Genomic DNA, 19,020 nt, shown 5'->3' on the forward strand with positions numbered 1-19,020 from the left:
AGATGCTATGGAAGCTGACACATTCATGATGAATAGTTTATTGTGCAGATTAATTTCTATTTGATTCTCTGAGTGGAGCACACGGCAACAGGCTTTATAAAAAAGTGAGTTAAAAGCAGATATTTTTAAAGTGAGGACTGTCATCTTGTGCAGCTCTAAAGGAATTGTAAGTCTACTTTCTAAATAGGGAAAGTTGGGATTTAAGAAAACTGTCACATGTAGCATATCAAGAACATTTATGAAGGATAAGCACTGCATGTAGTTAAACAAGTGGATGACATCACTCCTTTCCAAACCAAAATAACAGAAACAATTATGCCAAGTTTTGGACTTCTATTCATGCTTTTGATTTTTTTTTTTTTTAAATCAAAGCTGGTTTCAAGTCATATTTAGGAAAGCATTTTAAAACATAACAAAAATGAACATCTCATGCATTATAAGCTATTAAAAAAAAAGACCATTTGTTCTCCTTGAAAGCCCCATTTTAAAGGCACAGACCCTCCATTCTATTAACTCACTGCAAATTTTTACCACTGAGTATCATAAACCCTGTAGAACACATAGCCTAAGGAGAAAAGTAGGGAATAATAATAGAGACGTTTTTACAGGATTGAATACAGTTTAACTTAGTTGATTGCCAAGTCCTGAGAAGACAGACTTCAAGATGACATCAGAAAAAAGAAACATCATTGTGTTGATGTCCAAAATAACTGTTTTTAAAGACTTCTTTTTTCTGATGACCACATCCTCATTACTTTATTTAATCTTGCTGTTAATAACATTATCAATCTTTATCAAGGGTTATTAGTATTGTGTTACTAAAATGTTATCAATCTTTATTATTCATTTTAAAGAGATAATGAAATCTTACAAATAAGCCTCTGAAAAGCTGCATGGATGAAGAGAAACTCCCTGAAAGTCCCTCTCTGAAAAGGTCACCCTTACTGGCAACTCTTCTATGTACTTAGAACTGACTGTGGAATTCAGCAAGTTTCATTTTTCACTGAAATTATTCAACACCTGTAGGAAGCCACCGGGAAAGCTTTCCTCACAGCACAAGTGGCACATGGGTGAATATTTGAAAAAGTAAATATTCCAACATCCAGTGCAAAGAAGTGCCAAAAAGAACATCTGGCTGAACTCTAACATGAAAAGCAGGCTCAGATAGAAGACAAATAGACTTCAAGAAGAATGCAAAAGAGTAAAACTTTAAGAAATTGAGTTTTGCAGGTCTTTTGAATGATCAGGATTCTCTGCCTGAACTACTTAGCGACTGACTCCCCCGAGCCTGCTTGGAAGAAGATGCATGCTCTGAAAGTCACTGCAATTTCTTTTGGGTGGTGATGCTATGCAGAGATACACTGAGCAAGTCCCATCAGTTCAACACAAAGGAAGAAAGACTGAACAGGTTGCTTACATCATTTACAGCGTTTTTTGTGTACTCTAAGACACGCGAGCAGAGGATGAGCGCCTGAAAGAAGGAATATTCCTTTCCTGCCTAATGGGCAATTTGACTCAAAATGGACTTTTGCTGAAAAAGTAAGAGGTATGGTTTATGTGGCTAAAATAGAAATACCCCTTAGATATTTGCCATAATAAAGCCAAATTAGATTGGTCCCTTCCAGTTTCTTCAGGTTATCATTTCCCTCATGAAGAACATTTTGCCAAGAAAAATCTAATATTTGTTATTAATACTGCAATTTCCTTTGCATTAGATTTCGAACTAAAGCAAGAACACAAAGGAAAAAAAAAGTGACACTGCTAGATACGAAAATAAAAATCAAACTCTGTCCCTACTTCTGTTGCATTATCTCAACAAGGGAAAAGGATAGTACACCTAGAAATGTTAAACCTTCAAACTTCACCAAGAAAGCACAAGAGATTTCTACAGCACTTGCTTCCTCTCTAACCACCTGTGAGAAAATGCACAGACAAAAGATCAACCAGTGTTTTTATGCAAACTGCTCCAGAGTAGACAGATTAAGATCAGACTAGTGCTTAGCTTTGTAGGAAGTAATAGCATATTAATCTTTTAAAATGACGTTAGCCTGTAACAACAACAACAAAAAAGACTATAAATACACTGGTCACACACTTAAGGAGTTATTCAGCAACAGTATACCACATTAACGTCTAATACACTATAACAAAATGAATTTCAATATATAGCTGTGTAACAAACAAAAATTGGATTTTCTATCCTAAATTAGTTATTCTAGCTAAAGATCGTTACAGGTTTTTTTAAGTAAATGTGCTTTTGTTATCAGCTGACCTCTATAAAACCTTTCTATACTCCATAATGCAACTACAAGCTTTCCACATTAAATGAACATAAATGAATGATTTTATCTTCCACAAGTGACAAAATGAAGCCACTTTTTGATTACATATAGAACTTGATGACCTCAAGTTATTTCTTTTGTATCTTCTACCACCCTCCATTCTGTCCCAATGCTATTTTCCTTAACCATTTATACGCAATCTGTTGTCAGTAAATAATTAGCTTGATCAAAAGCATGCAAAGTATTAACAAATTTTCAAATGTAAAGTTAGAAGCCATTTTATTTTTTGTTAATATAAGAAATGCAGTCCAGAAGTAATTCTGCATTTTGTTTTCTTTAAAGGAAAGTTATGAATAGCATTTATAAATAGAAGTCATTTTAAAAGACAAAAGCCACACATCATTAAACAGGCAAAATACTTTAATTCAGTTAGAAAACTGAGTAAACTTGTCAGGCTTTATATATTAAAGAGATAATTTGTATTAAGGGTTCAATTGTGAAAAAGGAAAATAACATCCAGAATCTCTCTTGATTTTTTTTTTTTTAAGTAGGCTTCAGTCTTATTTTAGAGGACTGTTTTAAAAGGTTGTATCATTTGGTCAGTGCATTCATTGACTTTTCATGCATTAGCACATACTCCAAAGGAGGAGAGCTGGAGGTGTTTCTGGCATAACCTAATCAGAAGGTACTGAGGAGCTCATTGAAAGTCCCACTCCCTGCAGGATTTCTTAGAAAATTTTGAAGACTTAAGACTGTCAAGTACAGTCTTGATATTTTGCCACCTTCTTGCCTTCTTCCAAATGAGATGACACATCTAGGTTCGTTAAGGGTGTTTTGGTACTTTGTCAGGAACATCTTAGCAGCACTTGATAGCAAAAGCAGCAAAGAATCAGTGTTTTTGCCAGACCTGAGCTACATCCAATTCCTCAGCATAAGTTTTGCCATGACAATCTCTTACTAGATCAAATCTCCCAGAGCACTTCATAAACTCAGTGCAAGGAACTTATAAAAAAAAAAAAAAAAAAGAAAAAGAAAAAAAACCTCACACCTACAGCAAAAATACTGTTGTCTGTAACTGCTTCACCAGTTCTCCTAAAGTTCAACCCTTAACAACCCACCAGAGTGGCTGCATCACCCCCTATTCTCACGATTTTTTAAGTCCCTGCATTGGGTTCTCCATCAGCAGTAATCACCAGTGTCACTTGACTATCCTTGCTACCTGCACAGCTTTCCAAACAGAAGGAATACAACATTCAGACAACATCCCTTCTTTTTTCTTATTATTAGATTATGCCAACTTTACCCTGAAGTAGGTCCTCTATGCCTTGTTTGACGACATTGCGCTTTTCTTGTCTCCTGTGCTTCCCCACCCAACTGTCCCCAGTAGCTTTGACTCTGCCATTTTCTCTGGTGTTCAGAAACACGTAATGGTGCCTCCTACTTCAATTACTGCTTGCCAGTACTGCATGAAACATAGATCTGAAAGGCTTAAGAGTTTTATTTCTGTTCAGACTATGCAAGTGCTCCAAAACTGACAGTCAACAGACAGCACCATTGCATTGCCTTGACTCGAGGCAGATCTACTAAACCACCTCATCTGAAGAATTTATTGCTGTGAAAGCTGGTTGTTTTTTCACTTGTTCTTTTCAATGATTCTCTTGCCAAAAGACAAACTATCTGTAAAACCTGCCTGCAGAGAAGATGTTGTAGATGGTGCCTTGGGCAGTGACTCACTCCACCTTCTCATCCTTTTCCCAAGGGCCTGACTGCAAATATAAGGGCAGCAGCATGCGAACACCAACTCAGCCCAACATTATTAACCCATGCTTGCCGAGTGTCTCTGCAGCAAGAAGAAAATAGATGGAATAAAAGGGAAATCTATACACCACTACCATATGGCCAGAAAGCTAATGAGCATTGCTGCAATAAAAAGGGAGCTTAGCCAAGCAGCTGAAATAGGGGAAGTATTCATTAGCCATCTTTTCTCTATGACAAGAAATACTACATTATTAAAATATTTATACCCAAACAGAGGCTTTGATAACACTATCATCCTTGAGCAAAGTATTGCCCCAGCCTCTCTCAGGTCTGCCTCAACGTCAATTGTGAAAGTTTAAAGCAATTTGTAGTACAATAACACCCCACAGTAAGAAAACGAGTATACTATCATACCCAGCTTGTAATTCCCACAAATGCATTGCTTTACAGGAATTTAATCTGATTCACTACTGGCTTGTACACGATTTTAAATTTCAAGCTAAATCTTGGCCCTATTTGAATAAGGTGTAATCAGAAGCAGATGCTTCATTTAAACTATTTTCCAGATTTCAGTGCAATATTACTACCCAAACAAAGAGCAGTGCCACAGACTACGTGGCTCTGTAGTTACCTAAAGTGCACAGGCAGTAATTGGAACAGGCTAATTCATTGCCAGCAAATAATAAAACAAAGCTGCTATTCTTCATGATGGTAATATCTGAGCATCTTGTTATAAAAACAACAAAGAAAGATTTTGGATGAGTTATTCCTGAAAGCCAATCAACATGAAAGGATCTGACCTAAAGAAAATCCCAAACCTACCTTATCCTCCTCTTAATTCTTGTGAATAGTTGGGACAGAATTTGCAGTGCTCAGACATCACCCTGGGAGCTCCCTGTTAGCCTAATGACTTGGTAAAGCACAAGGCAATGTTATACTAAACAGTCACAATCCCTCTGGCTGAGTGGAGCAGAGTTTTAGTGAGAGAGAAGGGGTCCACCTCCCCTAGAAGACTTCCCAGCCACAGGACAGTACAGTTTGGTGCCAGTAGGGGACTTAGAAATTGCTCGTCTGTCTCCAGGCTCTAGTCACCAAGTAAGATGAGATGGAGGATGTCACTGGCTCAAACTACGCAGTTTTATTTTTTGTTAAACTATCAAATGTCAGTTGTATCTAGCAGATAGATTATCCTAGAATAACACTTTCTCTGACATTTTCAGCAAGACTTTATTTGTGGCTGTTGCAGATTGTTACGATCGTAAAATATCATTTTGGGCTAATCTTTCCTTTGACATGTTTATGGAAAGGTAGGATGCTTATATTTTTTTCTTCCTCTCAGTGCCACCCCCAAATAATCAAGAAAGGCCAACACATGAACTGTGAGCACAATGCTAGTTTTCTTCATTTCAAACGATAAAGGGTAAGGAAATTCAGAATTTGTGTCCTTTTAAGTATACTCCCGTTTCTGAACTGAGATGGAAATGTCTGTCAAGGACATCAACACACACCATTTATAGGTGTAATATTAACGTTTCTTACTTTTATTTCATAAAATTTTAAATGTCAAATGATAAACTTCAGGAAGAAATGCTTTTTCAGATGGTTTCCTGTAAATAAAAGCAATTTATGGATAATATTAATTACATTACCTGATTCTGTAGCAGACAAGTTGATCTCGCTGCTTTAAGTACCTATTCACAACTGTACGGATGCGTTAAAGTCACAGTAGGAGCTTAATGTTTGCGTTGCTAGCCTTTTTGGAGGTTCTGCTACAGCTACTACTTTATCCATTCCTTCCTAATTTTTTTGAAGCAGTGATGTTGACATTTGTATATTAAAATGTTTAAATATTAAAACCCACTTTCCATACATAATTAGAACATTTAGAGGATGTACACAAAGTAGAGTTAATACAAGTAACTAATAAGTAAGACAACCTCAGAAACGCCTGTCCTGTTGTTCACTGAATGAAAACAGGTCTGCTGGGATAAAGTAGAAATGGATAAACTCAGGGTACAGAGTTGAGAACACAACAATGATATTAAACACTTAGATCTGAAAAGCTGGCAGCCTTTTTCAAAGTGTTTGGTGAAATATAAATGTATATTTTCTCTGTATATTTTCTTTTACAAAAAAAAATATTTCCTATTATTATTCTAACAATACAAGAATAATAGCAGGGAGAATATTATTCTTACAGAGTAAGAATAATGTGCCTGTTTCTAAGTTGTTTGAATCTATGCATTAATAAAATTAAACTTTTTCAAACAAAGTGCTTTAATGTCAAACATATCATGATAATGAAAGAATTGAGAAACTCTGCCTCTTTCTCTCATGCTCTTCCTACAGAAATTAAGCATATCATTTATTCTTGGAAAGATACTAAGAGGTACTAAAAGGTATTGTTAATATTTTACTGTTGGGCACACTGAAGCAGAAGAGGTTAAAGCTTATGCCACACTGTTCAAGATACATTCATTTAGGAAGCATTTACTGCCATATCCAGCAGAGCTATTCATATCACCATAGGTATCTCAGCTGAGAAGCACCTAGCACTTAGCTACCCCTGTGCTCCACTAGCAGCTGCAGTGCCAAGCACTATGTCTGTTCAAATAAATCCAAAACTTACCATTGGAATTCACACCTTGAGCTATGTTTTGGGAGCCAAGGCAAAATATCATAGTGATACTTAAATTCAGTATTTCATTTTTATTCAGGAAGAAAATCTCAACACGCCTAGAAGACATATTGTAACCTGACATCCATCAAAGCATTCCACCCAGGGCCTGCTTACATATTGTGCATTAAAGGGATATTAGATACTATTATTTTAGGAAGAGAAATATCCCAGAATGTCCACCTTCCCTTGAAAAGTATTTTCTAACAGCTGAAGCACAAACCAGATACTTTCTTGCTTGCTCTCTTTCACCTCTTGCATTCATTCCCAAGAATGCATACATTCAACAAGAGGAATAGAGAGCATTTCCATCGGATGCTGCTCTACAGTCTACTTGGCAAGGAAAGGTCACAGCAGAAGAAATAGCTGTAGAGTCTGACACACCCGAGGTACTAAGACTACAGTATCCAGGTAGGCCATGTTTGGCACAAGTAACATACCATCAGTACAGGGTACAAAAAGCAGCTGTTAACCCCTGTCCCCAACGCTATGCAGAGGAAATCTGAATGCCGAATAGTTGCAGCTTTTATCTAGGTAATTATATTTTCTATCAGCAGATGATAACACTGTTTATATCAGTAATATGACAGTGAATTCAGTTTTGCACTCAGAGACAAGGGGCTTAAGCTAGTCACATCTCTGCTTCCTTGAGGAAAAGTTGCAGCAAGGCCATCCTTACTCTTTATCTGCTTGGTGAACCCACTGACTCACCCCAAATTAGAGTCATAGTCAACACATAAATCAAAGAGTGAGGGCATTGCGAGAGACAGAACAAACATGACTCACCTGTTCTGAATCATTCAAGCCTGCCTTGTGCCCACCAGGTAGCTGTGGCAGTAGAGAAGATGAGCAGCAGATGACTTTAACAACTGTGTGTCTTATGTGAAAGGTAACACAAAATGTCGACAGCCCTAGTACCAAATCCTGTCCCTGAAAAAAAAAAAAAAAATTTTTTTTTCCTTTAACTAATTAGAAAAAAATAAAAATAAAAATCAGCTGTTGACTTGCAGTCAGTGAACTAGCCCCATACATACTCAAAGTAGTTCTCCAGCAAGTATCACCAATGCACTAACACCCAGTGTAACCACATTGCAAGCAGTAACAAAGGAGTACTAATTCTCAAGCAGCACTGCCACGCTACTTTTGGGCCCACTCAATCATCCACCAGCCTGTGGTGTTACCAGGGTAAATGAGGGTTGTTGCAAGGTGGCTTCAATCTACATCAGATGCCAACGACCTCATAAGGTTGGTGTAATCGCTGGAGACAGCTGGGTAAACAGCTGCAAACAGCTACACAAAGCTTGTTTTAGGAGCTTCTCATCACATCAAGATTTTGAGACTTAAAGCTTCCCTGCTTGGCTTTTGAATAGCTTTATAATAAGATCATACAGAATGTATTTGCAGTTATGGAATTAATAGGGTCATTTTAAAGTCATTATTAGGATTGAGTTACTTTGTACAATGCTATGTGTTGTTTAGGACGATGTTTAAGATTTTTCTCCATTGTGTGTGAATTCAGATATACCTGCATCCTCACAGTAGGCTTTTCACTCTAACAAGATGGTATTCATCCTGGTAGGCACTACATAAATCTGTTGTATTTTAGCAAGGTCAGCTCATTTCATTCCAGTAGCACTATCATGCAACTCTTCTCCCACCCATTTAGCACTTTGTTTGCATTAGGGCAAATAACAGACTGAATGCCCATTTTTTGGTGAAACTACAACAAAAGGCCCAGTAACATCAGCATACCAGAAGCTATCCTCTGAAAACATTATGCAATCCCTGTCATTATTATTTCTTTATTTTGTAGATCAGTTTATGCAGAGATATTCAAGTGATATTGTAAAATTCAGGGAGGATTTTATTTTAAATGATCTTCTTGTTAGGTTTTCTGTCTCTTTATGAGGTACGCAACTTTTCTACATCATTATCCAACAATGCAAACCCTCCAAAAAAAGCTGTTTTCTTCTGGGGTAAAGGAAAGTTGTTGATGGATTTGGGGTTGGGCAAAACAGAGAGCACTCCGACAGCTTCTGAAAAGCTAAATTCCTCATAGCATGAAAGATATGCATAAGGGGCACATAGCAAATGACATTTAATTTTTGCATTGGGAACAAAATGTTGACAAACTGAACAAATCACAACTTATTGATAATTTGGTTCTACTTAAAATATAAACCTTCAGCTTAAAAACAACAACAAAAACAATAACAAAAAACTTATCCATAGTGAAACTGTGGCTTACATTTACGTTACTATTTCCAAAGCTTTAATATTTCTAACACCTCCTTCTGCTGTAGGCAGACTGCTTTCCTAAGCCAGGCATCAGGCAGTCAACCCAACAGAAGAGTGTGTGGTGTGAGGACAGCAGGATATTATTCTTGTCATCCATGACAGAGTTGCTTTTATGTATTTACTGAGTCCCAACACATGTCAATATAAATATATCTGACCAGTTCCTTGGGTTTATTGATTAACGTTTTTGAAAAGCTCTCTTCTCTCCACAGAAAATTCTGGTATGCCTCCTCCTTGCTGGCCCCAAACTCAACTACTTCAGTGTGGTAAGTGAGGTTGAGTAAGGTGAGTCTGGATCTGAATTTCTACTGCATATAATCATGCAAGAGCTTATGCTATTGGGAAGCAACTTTATGCATATACTTCCTATTGCATGTTATTAAATTTTAAAGAGACCACCATTAGCACAGGAAATCTTTGAGCCACTCTGCTGTAGGCCCGAGTGCAGAGATACCTCTGACCACAACGCATCGCTTGTCTTAAGTTTATATTCTTCCTCTGGCATCCATTTCTGGCATGTGCCAGAATCAGGGTACTGAGCTAAACGGCTCTTTGATACAGCTTTTCTCATGTTCCTAGACTGTGCATAACAACAGCTACAAAGAGAAAGAGCACACACTAAGGCCTAAGAGCAGAATAACATTGCTAATAATCAAAACATTTAAAAAAAAAAAAAACTCTTCTGTCTCCCTTTTTTAAGATACTTTTGTCATAAATGAACGTAATGGAATAGTAGCTTGGTGTAATATAAATATACTTCTGATAACATGTAATTCTGTATAATTGAGAGAAGCTAATGAGTTAGCCTTTAGTATGAAGACTGAACATTACCTTCTGAAGTAATGTAACAGAGTGTGCTTATAAAACTTCAGAAGTCTGAAGATTTGACTAAGGTTTTGTTAAGCACAGAGGTACAAGCTCACGGCCAGTGAGTGCTAACCTTTCTGTACAGCATCGGGAGCAATGAGGCCTCCAACACTTATTTCACTTTATCAGATCTTTGTCTTTCCAGTTAGAAATGTGAAGTTCAGTAACTGGGCAAGGTATCCATCTCTCTGATGGAAATATCATTTCATACCTAAAAGGCACAGCAAAACTGTAAAATGCAGGTAAGGCATTGGTGATGAGCACTGTGCGGCAGAGAAGAAAAAAGCAGTGTAGAAAAGCATGAAAATAAGATACTTCCAATCTCCAGCCATGATAGAATTTTAACATGAGGTAAGACTGAGACTTCTTGTATTTCATTCTTTTCTCTTTACATATTTTTTTTACCCCAAATTTACTTTTCTTGTATTCCACCCTGACCTATAAATGTTTGGTCCCATTGATAAGAAAGCATTACTGAGCTGTGAAACTGCAGGCAGTGGAAACCATGAACTAAATAATCAGGGCAAATAAAAAGCCTGATGTAATAACATTCTGGGTGTTGAAGTGTCTTCATGCTCAAGACAATCCAAGGAAAATATAAAACAAGCAAATAAAAAGCATCTGTTTTAAAGAACCTCAACTTCTCTGTGACTGCAGGTATAAAAAAAAATAAAGATTTTCACTACTATAAAGACAATTATCTAGATAGAAATATTCTAAAGAAATTTCTTTTTCTTAAAAGAATTTTTTCTTTTTCTTTTTTTAGACACCAGGAGAACTAACAGGCAGCCAGCATTACACTGTTCACCATTGCAACCACTGACTTGTTGGGAAGAACCAGAAGCATGAATCCCTTGAAATAGATGGTCATGTTGCTTTGATCCAGCAAGTCTTCAGGACAGACCTACTCCTGTCTTCAGACACTTGAGTAATCTCACTGAATGTCATCCAGCAAAGACCACTGAGCTACTAGTCAGGGAAGTAACAAGTTTTGGCCATCAGGTACTAGCTACTGCAGTTTCAAGTACTGGCAGATACCCAGAGAGGCATTTCTTTTTTTCAGCATCTTTGCTCTGATCTTCAGTTATCAAGCAATCTAATATTCATAAGACAGAAAATGCTATTTTCTGTTATTATTGTACTTGCAGGTATTGTACTCCAGGTGAAGGGATGCCATTTCGGTGTAAAACCCCTTGACTTTTATCACTGCTTCAGGGAGCTTGAAAGCCAGATTTAAAAAAAAAAAAAAAAAGTCAATAAAATAGGCTAGTACATATTTTTGTGACTTTCTCAAGCAATAGGGGAAATAATAACCATCAGGTTTAAAGATTAATTTTGAATGAAATGCTTACAGGCAAATAGATATGAAAGCTGCATTAAATCATGTGCTGCTTGTTTTTAGTATGCTTCACAAGGGGCATGGAATTTTGTAACCAAATCAATTTCTACACCATATCTTAAGTTCTATTATTTTTATTAATCTATTCAAATAGGAGTTTGGAAATAACTAAGGCAGCAATTGGATATTGCAGAGTAATCAGATTTCATTTTGATGTTAAAAAAGATAAAGGCTTAAAAGAAAATTCTTAAACAAATGAGGACAAATAAAATTTGCATATTTATTATGATTGTGGAGATTTTCATGCCTGTATAGCAGAGGAACTACTTGTTGTATTTCGTTATCCTAAAATTAGGATCTTCATTTAGTTTGTGTGTCATGTAGATTTACCAAGTAAATAAATTTGCCATTTACAGATAGCTCTGTGCACCTGGAATGACTTACACCCTTCAACCACAGACGCCATTCTGATATCCTTATTCTACTTACACAGTACTTGACTCAGTATGTAATTAACTCAGCAGCATAAAAAACGACCATTTTTTGCCCTGGATTTGAGTGAATCTTAGACAGATACAGAAATTAAAAATAACAAATTAAGTCTTCCTTGACTTGGTGGGGCAACAGGAGGAAGAGGATATTTTCCATGACTGTCAGCAAATCTCTCCAAACCAAATGCAACAACATTTCCACTGATGTGTTCCACATATTTGTGATTCTATAATCCATTTTGAATTGTTTCCAGGATCAAAAGACATAGTTTTATCAATTTTATGCTTTCTACTTAGAAAATTAAAATATTTTATTAGGCAATTCTGTAAACATGCTTGCCATTTGAAATACGCACTGTCTTGAACTAAAGCTATGGAATATCCTTAATTCCTTAAGGATAGTAATTACATCCAGTCAGTGACAACTTCTCAGAGCTCCCGGAACCCCTACTCAGGACAAATTCCTGTGCTAGCTTTGTAAATCAGCACAAAAATACCAGCATTCAAGTGCACCTTTTAAAATCACTGTCCAATGAATCCAGAAGGTGAGGTAAACAGTCCATCACCTGTACTGCACATTGTTAAGTATCCATTTTCAGGGACACACAGCCCCCTTAATCCATGTACCCAGATCAAGGGCTTTGTTACGATTATATCTGTATTTATGAAAATAGGCATCCATCGCTAAGGCTTTTGGGTGCGTTCACATTAATAGGTAATCATAATTTAGAGCACAAATAGCAGGCTGCCAACAGTCAGTTTTGTCAACAAATGAATTCCTTGAGATCCATTTCTTAGCTACCATAAAAATATCATAAAAAACAAGCATGCTAGAGTTCCTTTGCCAACTGCCTCAAAATTACCCTTTAATTGCCTTTTACACTCAATTTATAACCAGGGAAAGCTTAAATGAAGATGAAGACTTTAGACTGTGTCTTGAAGGTCAAGTAACTGATCATGATGAATGGCTAGGAACAGCATCTTGGGGGACAGCCAGCATATACCTGGTGGTTTTTACTTCTCCTCCTGGTATTTCCAGTCCCTCCAAACATCTTTTCTTCTGCTTTCAGAGATAAGCTATTACATTGTTCATCCTTGTCTTGAGCCTCTCCCCTCCGGCTGACTTTGACAACTGAATTTCCATTAACCACAACCGTGGTTGTAGGAAGCATCCCTGCCCCAGTTCCCTCCTCACTGTCCACCCTTCCCCATCACTCCTGGGCTCCTCTCCATCACAGCCAGTGCTGCACCCTCCTGCCCACCCCACACTGAGCTCTGCAGCTCCCCCCAAGAGCCTCAGCAGCAAAATAGTAAAAGCATAAAAAGGGCAGATAACATTTTCAGATCGTTTTCCACAGCTCTTCAATTCAATTTTATGTGCTCTAACTGTTAAGCTATGTTAGAGACATCTTGTGCCATTAGTTTTCACCCTCCTTGTTTGATTTTCAAACTTGCAGTAGCTCCCCATGTCACTGAAATGCCCACCTTTTAGCCATTTATTTCTGTTCACTAGATGTACCTAATTCTTCTGCGTTGAAAATTCTCTGTGTTGATCTGATAGTGCCAGCTCGCATGCCTTCAGCTGCAAAATTATGCTGACTTGAGCAGCATCAGGACAGTCTAATCTGTAAACATACCTCAGTAAAAATAAACTCATCTTTTATTTGCCCCACACACACCATTTCATGCAAAATACATAATTAATACTAACTCACTAATCTATTATGCATTTTTACTTTGATTAAGGCTGGGAGAAACTGCATGTCAAATAAAATGTTGAAAGAATGGAAAAGAAAGGTCTTTGATTTTTGTGTCTACTGAGGGAATTACAGGAATTATGGCACCCAATTGAAAAAAATACATACATACAAATATATATATGTATATCCAAAATGGTAAAAGATTTTCTTACTTACAACAAGAGTGATTTATAAAGAACCACATTCTATCAACGTGTACATAAAACTCCATAAAGGCAAGATGTGGAGAACAGCAGAAATCTGCATACAATTAAAAGCTGTGTAGTCATATTCTGTCCTAATTTCCCATACATGTCCCTGAAGAGCCTAAGATATATAAATTACAGTATCATTTGGCTAACAATCTTTGGTGGCCACATTTAATAACATAACCTTCCCAGGATTTAATTAAGCAAGTTCAGAACATGGAAATTAGAAGTAAGGAGCCACTAGAGAAAAATAAATTTAAAGAGTCTCCCTTCATTTTTACACTTTTATGATTTTATTACCTTTACTAAGAATGAGGGAAAAATGCAAACAGAGTAACAGTTACTGTTTATCTTAACAGTTACTGTTTATCTTAAATCCTACTCTTACTTTTTTTCTTCCCAAAACAGAGCAAAAAGACTCTGCTTTCAGTGTCATACCTTTTAGAGTATCTTGGAAATGTCTTGAGTTTTCATTCCACCATTTTTATGGGTACAATCCATCTAGAATGAGTAATGTTACAAATTTCCTTCCTCTCTCTCATAGTGCATGGGGACTGTGTACGAACATGTTTGGCATGATGATACCACCTGAAAGTGGATGAGATTCCACAGAATGTGTAAACACCACAAAATAGGCATTGTACATGTGAAATGTTTTTTTTTTTTTGCCTACATTCATGTAACACAAGTTCAGCAGAAAACTTTTAAACAGTAAATGGATAGTGTCTGTGTTCCATTTATCTTTATGTAAGCTGGTTATATGATAATGAACTTTACCTTAATATATATTTTTATATATATAACTGTACATCCTTTTCTTGGAATAGAACCCATGCTGTTTTGGGATTTGAACTATGAAAGAGAAATCTTTTGTTCTGATTTTATATGTGATGTTTTTTATGTTTATGATGTCACTTCACCTTACCCAGCCACAGATCACAGCAAAATCTACCTGTAAGGTGTCCCACAGCAAGACTCAGTGGAAGAAACGAAATAAAATTATCTTACATGCGCTACCACTTCCTTAATATTAAAAAATTTTACACATGCTCCATTTAACTATCTTCTCTTATCAGTTGCAATTGTTTACATTATCAAATCCTTTACAGGGTTGTTTTTAAAATTATGCATTTTTCCCCATGTTTTATATAGGATTTGTAGGAAAACCGGTATTATAGGTTAAACTTTCTTCAAGCATTGTACAAGCAGGTCATCAAGGACAAACAACCAGAATTTTTTTTTTTATTTTTGAGTTGCTGTCAATCGTTTTGACAGCAAACCTTTCTTAATGCAACATGAGAAAATGAAGCCCAGGTGCCATGGCCCAAAAGAGGCCACTTACGGTTTTCCCAGTGGGCTAAGTTAGATGGACCCAGTTGTGAGGGTACCAAAAAAACTAATGACTCTCTCCTGGGGCTTGTGCCTAGGTAAAATCCCAGTGACTTTTATGGAACGTAACAGTCTTTCTCTTTGAACTCTTGAATAAAAAAGATTTGTCAACATTAAGATCATAGCTCAACAAAATGAGAATAAGGAGGGAATGGTGTGGGGAGAGGAGTGTAGCAAAAATAATCACTAAGAGGAGGATGCAAATGGACCTCCTGAGCACCACATTAATAACTAGGGACCAACAGACTCCATATACTTGGCATGTGTCATCTTGCATGCTTTCTGAACTTCAAGCTTTCCTTGGTGTACTACTGAATTTCTTGTTGTTGTTCAGTGCTGCTAGGAGGCTGCAGCACTTTTGCAATGTGGAGGGCAGCCTTCCTCTCAGACACTTCCAGAATCTATTTTCACCACTGTTAGTTATCCCTCATGTGACATGCTGATTTCTGGGTACAGATGCATCATCTACTACATACAGGCCTTTAATACGTACAAAAACAGTGGGCTTATAGGTTGAATCTCAGTTAGTTTCTTGAGAAAACAGCTTCAGACTGAGCCTATCAAACATGAATTCATACCTCAAAGTGGCTTTCTCATATAAATTACCAAGTGCTTTTTTACGTACAGAAAACCATTAATGTCAACTCCAGTGCGTCATGCTGAGATTGACACGGAGGATGAAATGTTCTGCAAAATTCGAGAAGAAGAAACCGTTTTCAAAGAGTCACATCAGTACTGAGGTTTAACTGATAAGACTTTGTAAAATGATGAAACAAGCCAGAACAAATAGGTCTGGGCAAACACTGTGCAGAAGTCTTTACAAATCCCTTGAGGCAAATTTTACAAATCGGCTTTAAAGTTTTTGTACCGTATCTTCTTTCTTTCCTATCCCGTGTTCTATCTCTACCACATATTAGCACAAAACTCTTTTCCTAGACAGCATTTCTGATTATTGAAGGAGATATTGCCATCTGTACAAAGAGAAAAATCTTTCAAACACTTGGAATCTCCATTTTTATATAAGAAAACTAAAAAGCCCTTGTAAAAAAAAAAAAATGCATTAAAAATCTAAAAAGAATAACCTTGCTGGCAATAAACAACGTACTAATATTCCAGTATTAACATACAAAGATTCTCTTCACAATTCATGATTTTCCTTTCCTATTAGAAAAGATCTTGTCGTTTATTATTTTGAAAATAATCAGATATACGGCAATTTCAGGAGACCACAGAAATGTGTGGGAGTACTGTGCATTTTTATCATTTCAGTTTTGCTCCATAAAAGTGAAAAAAAATCATCATTTATTTAAATCCTTCAGGTATCTGTTATTGACTCATAATTTACTACAATAATTGTCTTCTGATCCACTTGCAATTTATATGCATATCAAAGAAAATACATGAGTAAGACACCTGGCATTTTAGAGATGTCAATTACGTTTATTTCTATTATGCTAAATTTTTGTCTGGGCCAAAATGTGATACTTCCAAAAGAAGCAGTAAAGAGCTCTAAGAATTTTTTATGTCAGATACAAACATACATTAAGTTTGTAAGAATATTTCCATATTTATAGCATTTCTATCTGTAGGCTCTTAAAGGAAAAAATCTCAACGATTCTACTGAAAGGTCAAGAAAGAAGGTATTTCTTCTACTTCAGATTAACTTGAACAGCGAAAATGTTTATTTTGGAGTTTACTAATTCCAAAACGGAATTGCAAGCTAACAAAGCGCTTTAGGTTTATCCAAAATTCTGTTTTTCTTCTTACAAACAGAGAAATAGTCCTTTTTTTTTTCCTATTCTTTTTTTTTTTTCCCTAGATCCAACATCATCTTTGAAAGCCCGAAGGCTAGCCTCAGGGCATGTGGAGCAGGGATGCAACTCGCTGTGTCACTGTATGCGCTGCCTCATACCTGTGCTCCCTGTCACTCTCAAAGCACTAAATTACATTTATATAGTGCATAGTTTTATTATTTCTGTTTGATGGCTTCACATGTAATCACGTCAAGTTACCAGGCATTTTTAGTTTTATGCTGTAATTTGAGCTGAATTTAACCTGAGAGGATATGCAACAAGTCTCCAGGACTTAAAAAGTACTTGCTAAATGCCATTAATATACTGTTGCAATGTAACTGGTGTCCATAAGCTTACCAACTACTGCTGTGTCAACCAGAAGTATTTATTCTCATTATCTTTTAGTTAGTCACGGCAGGCATTTTCTTCCAGCTGCCACCTAACACATAAAACTGAAGAAAAATACATGTTTCCTTTGTGTCTTAATGCTAGAGCCTTGTAACGTCAGGTAAGCGCTCCTGAAGCTGAGAACTAGCTAATATTGAAAAATACCTGGGAAGCAGCCTGTGCTGACACAGAGGTGCTACAAAAGCACAGCAGCTTTGGGCAGGGGGCATACGAGCTGCTCTGGCTGCTAAATTAGAGAGTAAATGCAGGCTTTCAAGCAGCAGGGCAGAAAAGCAGGGACCCTGCCTTGGGAGGTCAACGTTTAAATAAAATAGATCCTAGGGACTGTTCAGATTGCATAATGTCCCATGTGCACGCATAGTGGCAAGTACAGGAAGACCACTGACCTTTACTTGGCTGACACAGGCCTGTGCTTTGGAGATGCGTTCCAAGAAAGCCAATTAGAAACAAATGATCGATCACCTTTGCTTTCTCCAGCTTTTCTTGTTCTTATCTGGAGTATTTTAGCTGCATTGCTACTTTGCCAGCATTTAAAAGTGTACAGCTTCTCTATATCACATGCATGAGAACAGGGCTATTCTCCATGTTCAGGAAGAATGAGTTGTTCATATGACTTACACATTTGCTCTTTTTCTCCATGTTTCTAACCTAAAGAAAGAGAAAGGGAAGGAAGGAAGAATATTGTTCTCAAAAGCTTATAGCGATGAGAACTGCAATGTAATATCCAAAAATGTTCACTCAAACAACTTCGAGATCTCCAACAGTGTCCAGTGGATGCTTAGGGAAAGAATAAATTAAAAAAAAAAAAAAAAAAAAAGATGTCTCCTTAGTTCCTAAAGAGCTCTCCCTGCTTCTGAGCATCAGGAGTCACAGACTCCATCAGTGCTGCAATGTGATATCTGTTCTGGTGTCAATGCTCTTCATGTAGAAGCATAATGACTGCTGGGAACCACGCCATAAATCCCATGTTGTTAATAATGGACAGAGATGTTTTTTGGATCAAACGGCAGCAATCAGAGCATTTGCAGCAGAGAGATACGACCCTGTTTTTGTTAACGTAAACCTACAACAATTCAGTAAACTGCCACAGCAAGATGTATTTCATAAATCAAGAGTAAAATGTCTCCATTCCCTGCTAAACTCTTATTGCTCAAACCCTAGGTGCAATCCTAGTTGTACTGAAAGTAATGACAATATTCCCACTGACTTCCATCGGTGCAGGTTTTCACTCAGTGAAGCCACAGGGGTTTCAAAACACTGCTTTTAGCTACACAGGAAAGCACAAGTAACTTCATGTGTTTGCTTTTCCTTTCGCAGTAACTGAGCAGAGTTACATATATTTTCTTACAATCAATTATACAGTCTCTTCCACTTCTATTAACTATTGACTATTGTGTGATATATTTATTATTTCAAGTAATATACAAGACCTCATACCTACTTATTGACAATGTGCTAAGTTAGGTGCCTTTTGGGCAATTTTCCAGCTCGAAAGACCAATAGTTAACACCAGACATCTCAACATCCTCGGCTGTTATCATTTTGAGCAAAAATGTACATATTAATCAGCTAATCACTAATTCCTGAAACCCCTAAATGCAATATTGGCAGATCTGCTTAAAAAGCATTCCCGAGCTTTCATGACTGTTGTTGCATTTACTTAAGGAATCATCTGTCACATAAATGGCTAGTTAGTAAAATCGACTAATTACCAGAGAAGTTAAATGGAGAAATAAATCTCATAAGCTCAAGACTATTGAAATGTTGTCA

General features: G+C 36.8%; 1 protein-coding gene across 6 annotated transcripts in view; it reads right to left on the minus strand.

Annotated features, from left to right (window-relative positions):
* ZNF804A (zinc finger protein 804A) overlaps window positions 1–19,020 on the minus strand; it is a 420,932-nt gene that overhangs the window by 192,289 nt on the left and 209,623 nt on the right. For all 6 annotated transcript variants that reach the window (XM_080598898.1, XM_080598897.1, XM_080598896.1 and 3 more), the window contains one exon: window positions 7,504–7,647. In XM_080598898.1, the coding sequence (XP_080455024.1) occupies window positions 7,504–7,647 (144 nt within the window). The remainder of the gene's footprint in view (window positions 1–7,503; window positions 7,648–19,020) is intronic.

The sequence above is a fragment of the Anser brachyrhynchus genome (assembly GCF_964034855.1).
Source record: "Anser brachyrhynchus genome assembly, chromosome: 7".
Classification (NCBI taxonomy): Eukaryota; Metazoa; Chordata; class Aves; order Anseriformes; family Anatidae; genus Anser; species Anser brachyrhynchus.